Source organism: Urocampus carinirostris, chromosome 20, assembly GCF_059441175.1.
Source record: "Urocampus carinirostris isolate Australia breed hairy pipefish chromosome 20, RoL_Ucar_1.0, whole genome shotgun sequence".
Classification (NCBI taxonomy): Eukaryota; Metazoa; Chordata; class Actinopteri; order Syngnathiformes; family Syngnathidae; genus Urocampus; species Urocampus carinirostris.
Window position 1 is genome coordinate 6,374,307 of NC_142368.1, and position 15,899 is coordinate 6,390,205.

Here is a 15,899-nt window from a genome sequence, read left to right on the forward strand (position 1 = left end):
TCCACGCGTCTGGTTTATTAAACCAGGAAGTAGCTAGCCAATCATATTGCAGGGCAGACATACATCGATCTCAAACATGAGCGTGTACATTTTGAGCACTCTCGAACTTATTAGCACAGAGTTAGCATCCATATCAAACTCGCACAGGCCGCACAAACATTAAGCTTTCATATTATGGTGAGGGCCCCAAACTATCATCTTGAGGGCCGCAGATGGCCCACGGGCCGCAATTTTGAGACCCCTCTTCTAACTTTTCTAAACGTCTTCATCGTTTAATCATCCGTCGTGTACGTCAGACGTCATCGAGGCTCTGTCCAATCCGATTCGCTACGTCAACCTAATGGAGCAGAGAGCCAATCAACTTGCAGCGCTCACCCTAGAGGAGGGCGGAGACGAAGAAGCCGACAAGGAAGTAAGGCACTTGTCAAATTCTTGAGATGCATGTTCAACTTTGTGCTGTTTGAGAGTAGGAATCAGGACTGATTTTCAAAATAAACAAACAGATATATTGCGTTTCCATCATGTGTTCAAACTTTTGAACCATCATTTGACACGCAGGGTCTCATGAAAAAGCGCCACTGTGCCATTAAAACAGCTTCCAGACGCTTAACCTTTTGACAGCGTTCGTTTCTAGTTGTTTTTTGCAGAGGGCATGTTTTGTCTTGCAGTACTTTCTGATATCATATTCTTTGAGAGTCTCTTGGACATTAGCAAGAAACAATTGGTGAACAAATACTCCAATTTCCTTTTGTCCGGGAAGTGGCAGCCCTCACAGTCAACTTTCCTTTTTGAATTTACAGTTTAAATGTCGGAAATGGGGTGGGCTAAAATTCTCTCAGAAATCCAAGGGCAAAAAGGCCGTAGGGCGACTGCCATCATCTAGTAAAATGGTGGGTTTTTTTTTTCTTTTTGTACAAATTTATATTATGATGGCAGGCCAAGTATTATTAATTTTATGACAAATGCTGCGGGCCAGTAAAAACTTGATCACGGGCTGTCACTGGTCCCCGGGCCGGACTTTGGACATACCTTCTCTCAAACTTTTCCAGTATGCTTGCTTACAGCACTGTTTTTCAAAATAAAAGTCTTAACTGCAGTTAATTCTGTTCTAATTTGAATATATCGTTTATTTATTTTAACATTCTATGCATTTGACTCCAAACTATTTAATCATTTTATTTTTATAATAAATCTGATCTTAAGTCATTTCCTTTATGATTTGACAATTTGTTTGACTACAATAAAAGAATCATTTTGGAGGGAAGCAAAGTACCTTTTACAGTAAATTTCAAAATAAAAGACTTTTTGCTCAGATTTAAGTATTTATTTTTATTTGACTGAAATTGATTAAAATATTTGGTTTCAATGATGGTTTATATATTGTTTTGTAATATCTTACAATTATTTTTGTATGATTTCAGAATTATATTCTGGTAGAATAAAAGATAACTTCCGGGGCTACAATATCTAACTTGACTTTTCACAGTCTTCATGTAAAATAAACAAAAAAAGCACTGAATGTCACTCATCAAGGACACAATTCACAAATCTGCACGTTTCATGCTAACGGTAGCTGCAATGATGGGTTCTTCCACCAGAGGGTGCTTTTTAGCTGATGCCGTAACAGATTCTCTTTTGACGGATAGGCGGAAGCCGGCAGCGACCCCCCTTCTGAATGCAAAACCGACCCCAGGGTGGGGGTCCTGGCGGAAAATGGACTCAGCCACACCCCTGTCGCAGCCAAACCGCCATCATTGGTCACGCACCAGCCTCCATCTGCTGGTATGTAATCCCGTCTTCCACTTTATCAGGTATCTTTAGTTGTGTGTTTTTACTTGTGCCCAGATTTTTGTTAATAAAAACTTTAAAGATTCGGCTAATTTTCCCAGCCTTTATTTTGAAGGTAATGTTATGAAAAATAAACACAAATTCCACAAGTTTTTTTAAAATGCATCTTTTTATGACAATTCATGTATTTTTGCTTATTTTTGAAATCAATATTGTTTATTTTAATGAGTAGGGTTTTTTCTAACCATTAGGGGGTGCTATATAATTCACTATTTTTTAAGTCCTGTTTAAGCTTATAGACCACCCCTCTATTGTAAGAATCATGGTAAGGCATTTTAGTCTTTTCACTCATGAACTGTTCACAGCCATTGTCTGTTACTCATCTGTGCCCAGAATATTCTGCAAATAAAACCGTCGAAGGATCTGCTTATCTTTTCACAAACAAAAAAAATATTTACAACAGTTTTGGGGTTTCAAGACATTCATTCTTCTTCGTAGGATCTTTGAAACCTGCTGCAAAGACCGAAGACATCATCCAGAGCGTCCTCACTGGTAGGAGGCACAACCTTTTTAGCCATTGTATACCGTGACCAGATTGGATGGATTGAGAAATGAAATTGTGAGAGACAGAACTGGAGTAGTAGCGGAACGGAGCAAGTGTGTGAATGAGAGAGTACTCTGTTGGTTTGGACACATGGAGTGGATGGATGAGGAGCGAATGTTGAAGAGGATCTACAGAGTAGGAGTAAAAGGAAGGAGACCAAGAGGAAGGCCGCCATTGACGTGGATGGATGGTGTTATGAGTGCACTAGAGGAAAGAGGTCTAAATATAGTGGAAGCTAGAGCTCTTGTTGGTGCTAGGAAGGAGTGGAGAGGTGTTGTAAAAGGATAGAGGGGTTTTTAGAGGTGTTCTAAGGGATGGGAAGGGCACTTGTATGATGCGGCAGGGGTAAACCAGTGAAAGCTGCCGGGCCCTGCTGTTGAACAGAATAGTGTGTTGTGTCACCCTGAACCCGAGTCACACGGCGCTTTCTTGTGTCCTGTTTCATCTGGAGGGACGAAAGCATGACTGACTTGGGTGTCGAGGAGCTAAACTTGTTTGGGAATTTGGGTTGGCCATGGTCCAAACATTTTTGTGTGTGTTTTTTTGCCACTTTTTCCCTTTTTTTGTGTGTGTATGTGTTTGTCTTGCTGTCAGTCACCCTTCTCAAGGGATATGACATGGGTAGATCGATAGAGAGAGCGACAGAGAGAGACAGAGATAGATGGACAGATAGATGGACTGAAGGATGGAAAGATGGAGGGATGTACAGACAGATGGATGGATAGATGGACAGTAGGACAGATAGATGGACGGATGAACGGATGTACAGATAGATGGACGGATCTACAGATAGATGGATAGATGTACAGATGGACATATAGATGGATGGATAGACCGATATACAGATACAGCGATGGAAGGATGTACAGAAGTACAGATAGATGACAGATGTACAGAGAGAGCGAGTGAGAGATGTACAGATAGATAGATGGATGTACAGATAGATCAATAGATGGACAGAGAGACAGAGAGAGATTTTCAAATAGATACATGTACAGATAGATAGATGAACAGATAGATATACAGATAGATAGATGGGCAGATGTACAGCCAGAGAGAGAGAGAGATAGATGGATAGATGTACAGATAAATGTACAGATGTACAGATAGATAGATGTACAGATAGATCAATAGATGGACAGATGGACAGAGAGAGAGAGAGAGAGAGAGAGAGAGAGAGAGAGAGAGAGAGAGAGAGAGAGAGAGAGAGAGAGAGAGAGAGAGAGAGAGAGAGAGAGAGAGAGAGAGAGAGATGAGAGAGAGAGAGAGAGAGAGAGAGAGAGAGAGAGATTTACAAATAGATACATGTACAGATAGATGTACAGATAGATAGATGGGCAGATGTACAGCCAGAGAGAGAGAGAGATAGATGTACAGATAGACGGATAGATAGATGTACAGATAGATAGATAGATAGATGTACAGACAGATGTACAGACAGACAGACAGACAGACAGACAGACAGACAGACAGATAGATAGATAGATGAGCAGATGTACAGACAGAGAGAGAGAGATAGATGAGCAGATATACAGACAGAGAGAGAGAGATAGATGTACTGATAGATGTACAGATAGATAGATGTATAGATGTACAGATAGATAGGTACAGTACCCACCCAAAATATCTATTTTTTTTCTACATGCCTTTCAGAAGTGGAAGCTCTGACGCTAGAAGAGCTGAAGCAACTGAAAGGTTTTGTTCGCGAGCAGCGCAAACAGTACAAAGAAATGAAGGAGTTGGTGCGCAAGCACCACCGCAAAACGGCCGAGCTCATCAAGGAACACGCCACCCAAAGCGGCGAATTGCAGAACCAGCAGCAGCGCCGCAGAAACGCACTGCACAAGAGCCACAAACGAGACGGTAAGAAAAGGTAGGTGGCGCTCTTCCTCTTTTCATCCTTGCGGTGTGATATGGTATACCTAAACCATTTCCTCATTCGGATTTTCTCTGTTCATAAATTCCACGGAATAACAGCGACACTCTACAAGCACCTGTACGCACGAACCAATCAGAAAGCTGTATTCTTTTTCCTGGCCGATGATTGGAGCAATCCGAGTGAGAGGTTTACGTGACTACTGACAATCGGATAATCGGATATCCCCTTACACATAGCAAGCAGGGTAGACACTTACCAGTAGCCTTAGCAGGCCCAAAGGCATAAGCGAGCTACGGCCCTGCAACCACTAGGGGGCCTCCTAGAGCGTTTCACTTTTTTTGTTTCTATCTTTTTCCTTTTGTAAATTTGTGTGTCTCCAACAAAATATACTTCTACAGAAATACAACAAAAATACTTCAAAACTAAATATCAAATACAGTGCTTAAAAACCAGGGCTTCATATATGTTTTGCTTTCATTCTGAACAGAAAAAGTACTATAGAAATACTACAGAAATACTACTATAGTAATACTACGATACAAAATACTTCCACAGAAATATTACCTCTGAAACACTATGAATAATATGACAAGTAATATGACAAAAATATTACTATGGAAATACTAAAACATTCTTTGAAAATCCTGCTTTGGAAATGCATAAAACCTACTTCTACAGAAATACTACAATAATACCACCACATAATACAAAAAAACTACGAGAGAAATTTTACTTCAGAAATATTATTACAGAACTATTACAACAGACCTACTGTAAACATACAACTACAGCAATACCACTAAAATTCTACTGTGGGGATACGACAAAAATACTACAAAAATACAACTGCATTACTACTGTACTAAGAAATGCTACAGAATACTACAGATATGCAACAAAAATAGTACAAAACAGAAATAGTACAAAAATACTCGAAAAATAATACCACAATAATGCTATAAGAATACTAAAATCATAAAACTTTTGTAATACTATTGTAATATTACAAAATACTATAGATATACAAGCACAATTTTATTATGGAAATATAATAGAAATAGTACATAAATACTAAAACAATATTACACTGCTACTACAAAAGTATTGAAATCCTAAAACTATTGTAATACTACTATAATACTACAGATATACAACAAAGATTCTACTATGGAAATACAACAGAAATAGTACATAAACTAGTAAAAAAATAATACTACAATACTCCTAAAAATATATATTACAATCATAAAACTATTGTAATACTACTGAAATACTACAAAAATATTTCACATATACAAAAAAAATTACACTACGTAAATACAACAGAAATAGTACAAAATATTTAAAAATAATACTACAGTAATACTACAAAAATACTATGGATGTACAAAAAATATGTTGTTGAAATACAACAAAAATATTGCAGAAATACTACAAAAATAAAACAATAATAACAATATTACTACCAAAAAACTACGACAAGAATCCAACTGCGGAATAAAAATTCCTTAAAAATACAGTCATACAAAACTATATATCAAATGAATTGCTTAAAATAGGGACCTTATATATTATTTTGCTTTAATTGTGATCTTATATATTCATAGATACAACTGTGCCGTTATTGTTGTGGGGGCAGAAAATAAAACAGAAATGTAAAGGAGATAAAAAACTACACAAAAGGCTTCTTTATTGGGTAAGCCGGAGTGTGTATTATTTGTATCTGTACTACAAGTCCCACAGTGCTTTGGGGCATAAAAACATCCCAGTTGTATATAGTTTCTTCTGGATTAAACAGATCAAACGCCAAATTTGAAGGAATATTGTATTAGCGGCTAAATTAAGCTGCAGAACAGTGTTTTATTGTTCAAAAAATATTGTCCAGCCAATTTTGTTACAATTTGGGAGTAGACCCAAATGCAGGGTAGCAGGAACAAAGGCAGGGTTCCATAAAAAAAGGATGGTATTTGATAACAAAATCAGGAAAAAGGTAATAACCAAGTGATCACAAACAAAAAAACAAAAAGTCCTTATTTTAACAAATCCTGACAATGTTGCTGTCGTGGAGTTTTACATATTACCTATGTTTTTATGAAGATGTTCACTATGTTTTGTATATTTTTACCCAATGCCAAATCTACTGCACCCTGCTCATCCTGGAAGGGCGATAACCACTTATGAGACCCCTTCTCAAGGTTTCTTGTTTTCCCTCATGTTGAGGTTTTGCGTTTTTCCTTGCCTGCATGTTGGTGTCAGATCAGGGGATGGTGTCATTGTGGCCTGTGCAGTCCTTTGAGACATTTTGTGACTAATGGCGTCACAAATAAATGTGACCTGACTTGACAATGTCCAAACCAGAAACAAAAACAAACCGCGAAGGGAAGTGACGGACAACTACCCAACAGCCTCTGCTGTGAGCACAGTCCTTAAATGTCAGTTTCTTGAGGACGGTGGTGTGCCAGATCCTGACACACCTATTCTAGTGATTGATACCTAATGTGATAGCCATATTAACAAAGGCTGGACACAAACATTCTAAATTAAATTGGTCTAACTAAACGAAATTGGGCCCTTTGGGAAGTGAACTACCCAAAAACTGCTTAAAAAATATAGCCTTGCCCACCTGTTTTTCTCGATTGAGACGTAATGTAATATACATATACAGAAAACCGTAAAAATGAGGCTCAATAAAGCTTTCCATTGAACACATCAAAAGTTGGCCAAAATGGTTTTAGCTGTTTTCCATTGGGTCCGCATCAACAAAAACCTGACCCACGAGATAAGTGACAAGAGTTTTTTAGGGGCAAAGGTAAAAACGCTCCACACATGGGAGGAAGGGAGAAAAGGATAAGCACAAAACATGGTTCGAAAAGAACTTACTTAAAAGGCAAGCAAAAATCTGACAGCTTCTGCTTTTAGCACAGTCCCTAATACCCTTTTCCTGATCAGAGTCAGCTATGGGTAATGAACAGCTCGCAGGTTTCTCCAGTCTGTCTAATCCACCTATACAACACCAAACCCCCCCAATGTGGTTTTAAAATACAGCCCCGACCACTTGCCTTGAAGATTGACATGAAATGTAATATTCATAGAAGCAGTACGTTAAAATCAGTTCTTACCATTAAACACATAAAAAGTCGGCCATTTTGGTTTAAAGCCTCATTGACACACACCGGAAGTAGTTCATTCCGGTTGTTTGACGATTTGGTTGACTGTTTTGCAGTCGTTCGGAACAGTCACTGTCCGCCTTGGACCGGGAACTTTGCGAACTGGACCAGGAATGGGCCCAGCGTCTCTCCGAACTGAAGGAACAGCAACAGCAGCAACTCCTGACGCTGCGGCAGGAGCAGTACTACAGCGAGAAATACCAGAAGAGAGAACACATTAAGCAGGTGAGTTTCTTTTTTAAGTGTCCAGAATCTTCCTGACGTGACTAGGTGTGTCCTTGCTCATGTCGATGTCAGCTGCCGTTGTATATATATGCTCACGTAACACGTACTACGAGATTCCATCAGCGCCAAAATTCTGTCTATGTACCCAATGACATGTCATCTGCCCATGCGATGCAACTTGCTGTGTGTATAGGGCAAGTGACGTTGCTTATATCGAAGTCAGCTGCCGTTGTATATATGCTAATGCAAATCATACTATGCGTTTTCATTAGCGCCAAAATTATGTCTTAAAAGAAAAATGATGTCCTATTTGTGGCAAAATTCTGCCGATGTGCATATGTCAAGTATAGTTGCCAACTTTTGTTGTGCGTGTGCACCAGTTATGTGTCATTGTTCATGTTAATGTCAACTGCAGTTGTATATGTACACGTGTAACATGTAATATAGGGTTGCATTTGTGCAAAAATTCGGTTTAGGTACCCTAATGACATGTCATCTGCGCATGTGATGCAAATTGCTGTGTGTATATGGCAAGTGACGTTGCTTATATCGAAGTAAGCTGCTGTTGTATATATGCACGCGTAACGCATACTATGCGGTTCCATTCACTGCAAAATTCTGTCTTGGAAAAAAAATCATGTTCTATTAGTGGTATAATTCTGCCCTTGTGCATGTGTCAGGGACAATTGCTAACTTTAGTTGTGCCTGTGCACATGTTATGTGTTGTTGCTTATGTTGATGTCAGCTGCAGTTGTATATGAACTGTACACGTGCAATGTGTACTACTGGGTTTCAATTGTGCCAAAATCTGGTGTATGTACCCCAATGACATGTCATCTGCGCATGTCATGCAACTTGCTGTGTTCATATAGCAATTGTCATTGCTCATATCGAAGTCAGCTGTCGTTGTATATATGCTCATGTAACGCATAGCACGAGGTTTCATTAGCGCCAAAATTCTGTCTGGAAAAAAAATGATGTCTTATTTGTGGCAAAATTCTGCCGATGTGCATATGTCAAGTATAGTTGCCAACTTTTGTTGTGCGTGTGCACCAGTTATGTGTCATTGTCCATGTTTATGTCAACTGCAGTTTTATATGTACACGTGTTACATGTATTACTGGGTTTCATTTGTGCCAAAATTCTGTCTATTTACCCAAATGACAATGTCATCTGCGCATGTGATGCAACCTGCTGTGTGTATATGGCAAGTGGCGTTACTTATATAGAAGTCAGCTGCCGTTGTATATATGCACGTGTGAAGTTTATAATGGGGTTCCCTTAGTGTCAAAATTCATATGTCAAGTGTATTGCTAACTTTTCTCATATGGATTTAGATGCTACAGGTCATTGCTCATGATGATGTGAGCTGCCGTTGTACATGTGCACATGTAACGTGAATAGTGCAAAATTGTGTCCATATATAACCCATGACCCATACTAATGCACCCTCTTCCTCTGTTCCAGCTCGTGGAGAAGCTGAGCGTCCTAGCGGAAGAATGTCAAAGCGTCCAGCTGAAAAAACTTCGAGACGTCTGCGAAAAGTGAGAACCTCATTCGGATTTCCTCTCACCACGAAACCTCTCGACCACCCCATCTCGTCCCACAGGGAGAAGAAGGAACTGAAGAAGAAAATGGACAAAAAACGTCAGGAGAAGATCAATGAAGTCAAGTCTAAAGACAAGAATGTCACGGAGGAGTGAGTGTTGCAATTTTGCAATGCAGCCACAAGATGGCAGCGTTGAGATAAAAACAACCTCCTGGTTTGGTGACCTTCGTCGTCCTTTCTTGCAGGGAGAAGTTGGAGATCAACAGGTCGTTTGTCAACGAGGTGGTGCAGTTCATCAAACGGGTACGAAAAATATATTTAATTATTATAAATATTCCAACCTTCAAAACATATCTCATTGATAGGCTTATCTTTAATTCTATCTATCTATCTATCTATCTATTTCCCTTCGGGGATGAATAAAGTATCTATCTATCTATCTATCTATCTATCTATCTATCTATCTATCTATCTATCTATCTGTCTATCCACACAGTATCTGTCTTTCTCTCTCTCTCTCTCTCTCTTTCTCTCCCTCTCTGTCTCTCTGTCTCTCTCTTCATCTCTGTACTTCCCTCTTTTGCTCTATATTTCTTTCCTCTGCTCTTTCTCTCTGTATTACCCCCTTCCTCTTTATCTTTCTCATTCTCTATTTCTCTCTTCATCTCTATCCATCTATCTTTCTCTCTCTATTTCGTTATTTCTCTCTCTCTCTCTTCATCTCTGTATTTCTCTCTCTGTCTCTCTCTTCATCTCTGTATTTCCCTCTTCTGCTCTCTATTTGTTTCCTCTGTTCTCTCTTTCTCTCTGTATTCCTCTCTTCCTCTTTCTCTTTCTCTATTTCTCTCTTCATCTCCGTATTTCTCTCTCTCTCTCCATCTCCGTGTTTCTCCCTCTCTATTTCTCTTTCTCTGTCTCTCGCTTCATCTCTGTATTTCCCTCTTCTGCTCTCTATTTCTCTCCTCTGTTCTGTCTTTCTCTCTGTATTTCTCTTTTCCTTTTTCTCTTCCTCTCTCTATTTCTCTTTTTCTCTCCCTATGTTTATCTCTTCCTCTTTCTCTTCCTCTCTCTATTTCTCTCTCTCTCCCTCTATTTATCTCTTCCTCTTTCTCTTCCTCTCTTCATCTCTGTATTTCTCTCTTCCTCTCTCTCGTTCCCTCTTTCGCTCTGTGTTTCGCTCTTCCTCTTTGTATTTCTTATTTCCTCACTTTCTCTCTTTGGCTCTGTATTTCTCTCGTCCTCTCTATATTTCTCGCTTTATCTCTCTATTTCCCTCTAATTTACCCTGTCTCTCACACACACATCTATACGTCTCTATAATTATCGAATCATTTTTATTTGTAAAGCCGTTAATCACAAAAAGTCTCAAATGGCTGTAAGACAATACACTATACATCTATTCATTTATATTTATTTCTTATCTATATATTTCTTATTTCTAGTTATATTTTTAATCATGTCTAACTTTTTTGGTTTGTATTTTTAATTATGTATTTTTAACTATTCATAAGTTATATCTATTTTTTTTATTTCTAGTGTCATTTATCATATCTATGTTTCATTTTTGCATTTTTTAAATGTATCTTTACTTATTATTTTTTAATTTATTTATTTGTGAAATATATTTATTTATTTTTTTCTACGTGTATTTAACTCCGTTTGGGACTTCTATTGTAATGACATTATTTCTTGATGTAATTAAATGTTTGAATTTATTTAACATATTTCTAAAATGAGTTGATATAAATTCGATAGATATTTATTTATAGTCCATTTTCCGTTTCATTCATTCAATCCTACTGTCAAGTCATCTTTTTACATACATATAATTCTGTTTTCAACATTGATGAGTAATTCTATCTTTTCAAATTTCCTTTTAAAAATAAAACATTTTACATTTTATTATGAAATACTCTTCTTTCTTTTTTCATATTGTTGTCGTTTGCAGTTGGAGGACGCGCAGAGTAAACGTCACGAGCGACTGCAGGAGAAACACAAGGACATTCGACAGCAGATTTTGGACGAAAGGCCAAAGGTAAATACATCACGCGGGAGGGGGATGATGTTTTTTAGGCTAACCAAGGGGTCGCCCGCGGCAACAGTGCACCTCTCACTAAAACAAATACTGAACTACAAATATAATATTTCGGCTTCAACACTGTAAGTCGTGCAAAGGATATAGATATTTTACTTAATTGCAGCTGTATTTTTCACCCCTTTTTTGAATTGAGTCTTAGCAGTGTTGGCATCATTTTTAAGCAGACTTGTTCTAATTCATGGTGTAATAATAATCCGTTGTCCGTACATCCCTTTGCAACAACTGTAAAACCGAACTTTCATTAGGTAAGCATTTTAAATGATATTCGTATTAGTTATTTCTAGATATTTTTGTCATGAATCAGAACAGGATCAGGACCCAAATGCGTGACGTTACTCTCACAAGCCTTTTATTTTATGGGAAATGGGGAGTCATGCGCGTTAGGCAGCGGTCTGGCGTGAAATGATAGGAAGCAAGAGGCTGACGAGATCGATACCAATTGCCCGAGTTGATATCGGACAAATGGGGTCGATACCAGACAGGAAGGGACAGACAGGATAGATAATGAAACAGGATATCAGAAATAAACAGGACAAACTAGACGGGAACGAAAACTGGAGAGAATAATAAACGGGACAAAATAGACAGAAACGAAACTGGAAACTGAAATTAAACTGGACAAAATAAACGGGAAAAATACCGGACAGGAAATACCAACAGGAACAGGACACAGTCGAAACCCACGTCTTGCGGGGCAGAAGTTTGTTGACGGGCTGACAAAGGAAGCATGAGAGCGCTGAGCTTAAGATAGACAGAAAGCCAATCTGTCAACGAGCCGCAGCTGGCGCCACACGGGCAGGGCCAATTGGGCGCCATGGCAACCGTGACAAGTACTTTATTATTACTTTAAGTTCTATGTGTTCTGATATGAATTACTAATCCCAAGAAAATTCATTCAATGAACAATGCCTATTGAAATAGAACACATATTTTATTAACACAGAGAATTGATGATGGAAAAAAAGGGGGGGGGACAAGTGACGCTTGACCAGATCATGCCTCCTTGGGCGTGGTCTCAGATATCTGATGCTACCAGGATCGGATGACGGTGTTTGAAGTTGCTAATATTGTTAGAAACCCAAAGAAGTGAGGTATTAGCATGATGTTGTGTGCTTCAGAATTTCCCTCCAATCGGCATCATTTCGTACGGTGAGAACATTATTTTATCCATGGATGTTTTAATTACATTCAAAAGGGGACGCCGTCGTTCCATCCATTCCAAAGTGAGGTATTTCAAACAAAGAAGGTGGAACTCAATTTTGTGCTGGGCTTATTTGCTCTAGACAAATAAATGTGACTTGATTTGACTCTGAATGGTAAGAGGGAGTAGTCTAGTGGTAGGATCTGGCGCTGCGGACCAAGTTCGATTCCCATTGCATCCAATATGATGCAATCAGTGATATATTCTGATCTGATATATTTATCAATGCACAATTATGGTAATATTGGTAAACCCTAGCCCGAACTGTAGTTTTACTGTAAATCCGTGCGACTCACAGTGTAATGCGCTTTATATACCAGTGTCTGAAATAACGTCTCCCCGGATGCCTGGGGCCTGCATCTTTTACGTTGGGTGTACAACTTACGGGTGGCCGACAACTTCTCATCTCATCTCATTAGCTACACCGCTTATCCTCAGTAGGGTCGCGGGGGTGCTGGAGCCCATCCCAGCAATCATCGGGCAGTGGGCAGGGGACACCCTGAACTGGTTGCCAGTCAATCGCAGGGCACACGGGGACAGACAATTCGCTCGCTCATTCACACCGGCCAATTCACCTAAAATGCATGTTTTTGGAATGTGGGAGGAAACCGGAGTGCCCGGAGGAAACCCACGCAAGCACGGGGAGAACATACAAACTACGCACAGGAAGTCTGGAGCTGGATTTGAACCCACGCAGGAGGTTCCCAAGACATGAACTGTGCCGCACATGCGCTAACCACTGCGCCGCCTGGCCGACAACTTTTTCAAGAAAAATAATTTTATTTTATTATTATTATTTTTTTAATCTAATAAAACGTTTTATTTCCATTTTGAAATCTTCATTCGTTCATCAAACAACTTCGTTCTTCCGGACTTTCCCGAGCGTTATTAGGTCGCGCATTTGCATATTATTTTTCAAAGTAGACGCATAGAAAACAAGAGAAAAATGGAGAGGTGGATAGGAATTGTTAAGATTTGTCATTTTAATAGCGCTCTTACTCGTGCTATTGCGATAAGACGTTTTCCATTGTGTGACGTCGTTACGCTGCACCATTTTTTTTTTACTAATTGTTGATCGCCATGTTGTATTGAGTAGAGCCGTGTTGTTCTTTGCTGTTAAGGAATAAATATGCTTAAAGGCTGAACCACAATGTCCTACTTATCTTCTCACGTATGAGGAAACTGCACACTCTGACATATCCTTACCAGGAATCAAGCCAAAACCTCAGCCCCAGAAGAAAAGTTCAAAAGAAGCTAACAAAATTTATGACGCTGCAAAACGTAAACGTACATTAAAAGCATCGTGGAACGAGGAGTTCACGTGGCTTGTAGCAGACGACGCAACGCAAACAGTGCATGAATGAAGATGAGTAAATCCAGGTACATACTGATGGCAGATGGAAAACAGCGATGTCATATACATGCAATGAATGTAGATTTATAATAAACGTATTTGTTGTTGTTCTGTTGTATATTCCAATTATCAACCCTTAATACTTTGCAACAACGGGGTTTTTTTGCGATGAGTCGTCTTATTGCGTTTCAAGTTCTGAAAAATGGGGCAGGCAACTTTATGGCTGGGCAGGCAACTTTGTCTGGTAACTTTTTCCCATGAGTTTCAGACACTGTATATATACATGAAATAATTATCACAAAGACTAATTTGGGGGGATGCGCCTTATATTCCAGTAGTTGTTTCAGAGTTTTACATCACGTGCAGACACACAGAAACCTGTACGCGTTGTTCAAATTCTAGGTATTAGCCTTTCAGATAACGAGCCCTTACTTGAATTTCTATAATTTTCCGTACATTTTGGAAGCTGGTTTGGAAGCCGCTGTTTTCTTCAAATTGGACCGGTATCTTATGAGGAAATGGACTGAAATCATCCCAGAGTCAGAATCCGGTATCCTCGACAGATGGGCGAGGCTAAATTGCCGAGCTTCTCGGTTTCCCTCGACAGCTCCCGGAAAGGAGGGCAGTCGCAGTTGCAGAAGAAGGTCACGCCGCTTGCTGTATTTTAGGAAACGAGTGCCCGGGGTACGCAGGGCCTCCGAGTTTGTTGACAAGCCTTGAAAGGAGAGGTTGGTGGCTGTCCAGTTTGAATTTACATCAAACCGGAACTCCAATCTGCTTTCTCGTGTGGAAAGAACTAACCTAATTCCATTTACAACTACCAGGCATCCATCTGAAGCATACCTAGTAATTAACTCACAGTTCAGTTCAGTTTTTCCTTGTCCTCATGTAGGTTTTAGATCAGGGGATAGTGTCATAATAGTCTGTAGTTTGCAATCATCTGTGGTCTGTGCAGCCCTTTGAGACTCTTTGTGATTAAGGGCGTCACAAATAAACATGACTTGACTTGACTACACTTGTCCCTTAACCGTGGTGTTGTCAAGACCAGAACAGAGACAGGACCCACTTGCGTTACGTTTCTCTCAGTTTTATCGGAAGAAAGGAAAGGGTTGCCCCCACGATCCGGTAATAGCTGGGCGCAGGAATCAGGTTGCTCTGAACGCGGAAGTGGGACTTCTGTGGGGAGCGATGGCGGTGTTGGGAACGGAAAAACGGGTCAGTAGAAGGGACAGGAGAGCAAAAACGTGGTCGGAAACGAGTCGTAAGCTAGGATTAGAGAGTAGACGTCAGGATCAAAAACGGGTCGAAGCCGGGAGCAAAAAACAGGTGGGAGTAAAAGGCTTGCCTAGTGTAAACTGAGGTTCGCAGACGGACTGACAAAAAGAGACGGACAGGATTGGGTATAAATAGAGGCAAGGAGCCAATCAGAGCCCGAGGCAGTTGGCGCCAAAGGAACGGGCACGGGTGATGCATATCAGTAATCATGACAGGTGTGTCTTGGGCAAATACAGTCTGGCGGCATCCATCCTTATCCAGGCGTTCTTTTGGGGGGTAGGGGTTTGCTCCCCAACATGAAATAGATATTACTAGTTTCCTTGGTTACCAGGAGCAGGAGAAGCCTCCTCAGATACAGCGCCTTCTTCATCTTGTTCTAACTGTCATAACGCTCTTCAGAGATGAGCCGAATCTTTGCATTGGCAGGCAGCAGCCTATATACCTCCCTACCTACTCAAGTATCTGCCAATTTATCCATAGTATATATCGATTTATAGTATCTATAGTATATAGTGATCTCTGATATTTATTGATGTTTATCAATATGTCTGGAAAAAAAACTAAAATTGAATTTTAAAGAATATTCTTAACCCCGCCCACTTCCTTGGTATATGCCACTCCCCCCATGTGGGGGTACGTCACATTTCGGTATTGACTTCTGTGTTCACTCGGTGAATGCCTCACCAGAAAGGACGAGAGGGAGGGAGCGAAAGAGGATGAGGACGGAGGAGGCGGAGGAGGCCCTCAAGGTGACCTTGA

At 39.9% G+C, this 15,899-nt stretch overlaps 1 protein-coding gene across 1 annotated transcript in view; it reads left to right on the forward strand.

Moving 5' to 3' along the window:
- The window catches only part of plcb1l (phospholipase C beta 1-like), a 184,979-nt gene that overhangs the window by 161,157 nt on the left and 7,923 nt on the right, over positions 1-15,899 (forward strand). The window contains exons 23-31 of the mRNA XM_088324426.1: positions 297-412; positions 1,647-1,782; positions 2,287-2,340; positions 4,046-4,265; positions 7,495-7,663; positions 9,131-9,207; positions 9,273-9,362; positions 9,458-9,515; positions 11,161-11,247. Of these exons, the coding sequence (XP_088180552.1) occupies positions 297-412; positions 1,647-1,782; positions 2,287-2,340; positions 4,046-4,265; positions 7,495-7,663; positions 9,131-9,207; positions 9,273-9,362; positions 9,458-9,515; positions 11,161-11,247 (1,007 nt within the window). The remainder of the gene's footprint in view (positions 1-296; positions 413-1,646; positions 1,783-2,286; positions 2,341-4,045; positions 4,266-7,494; positions 7,664-9,130; positions 9,208-9,272; positions 9,363-9,457; positions 9,516-11,160; positions 11,248-15,899) is intronic.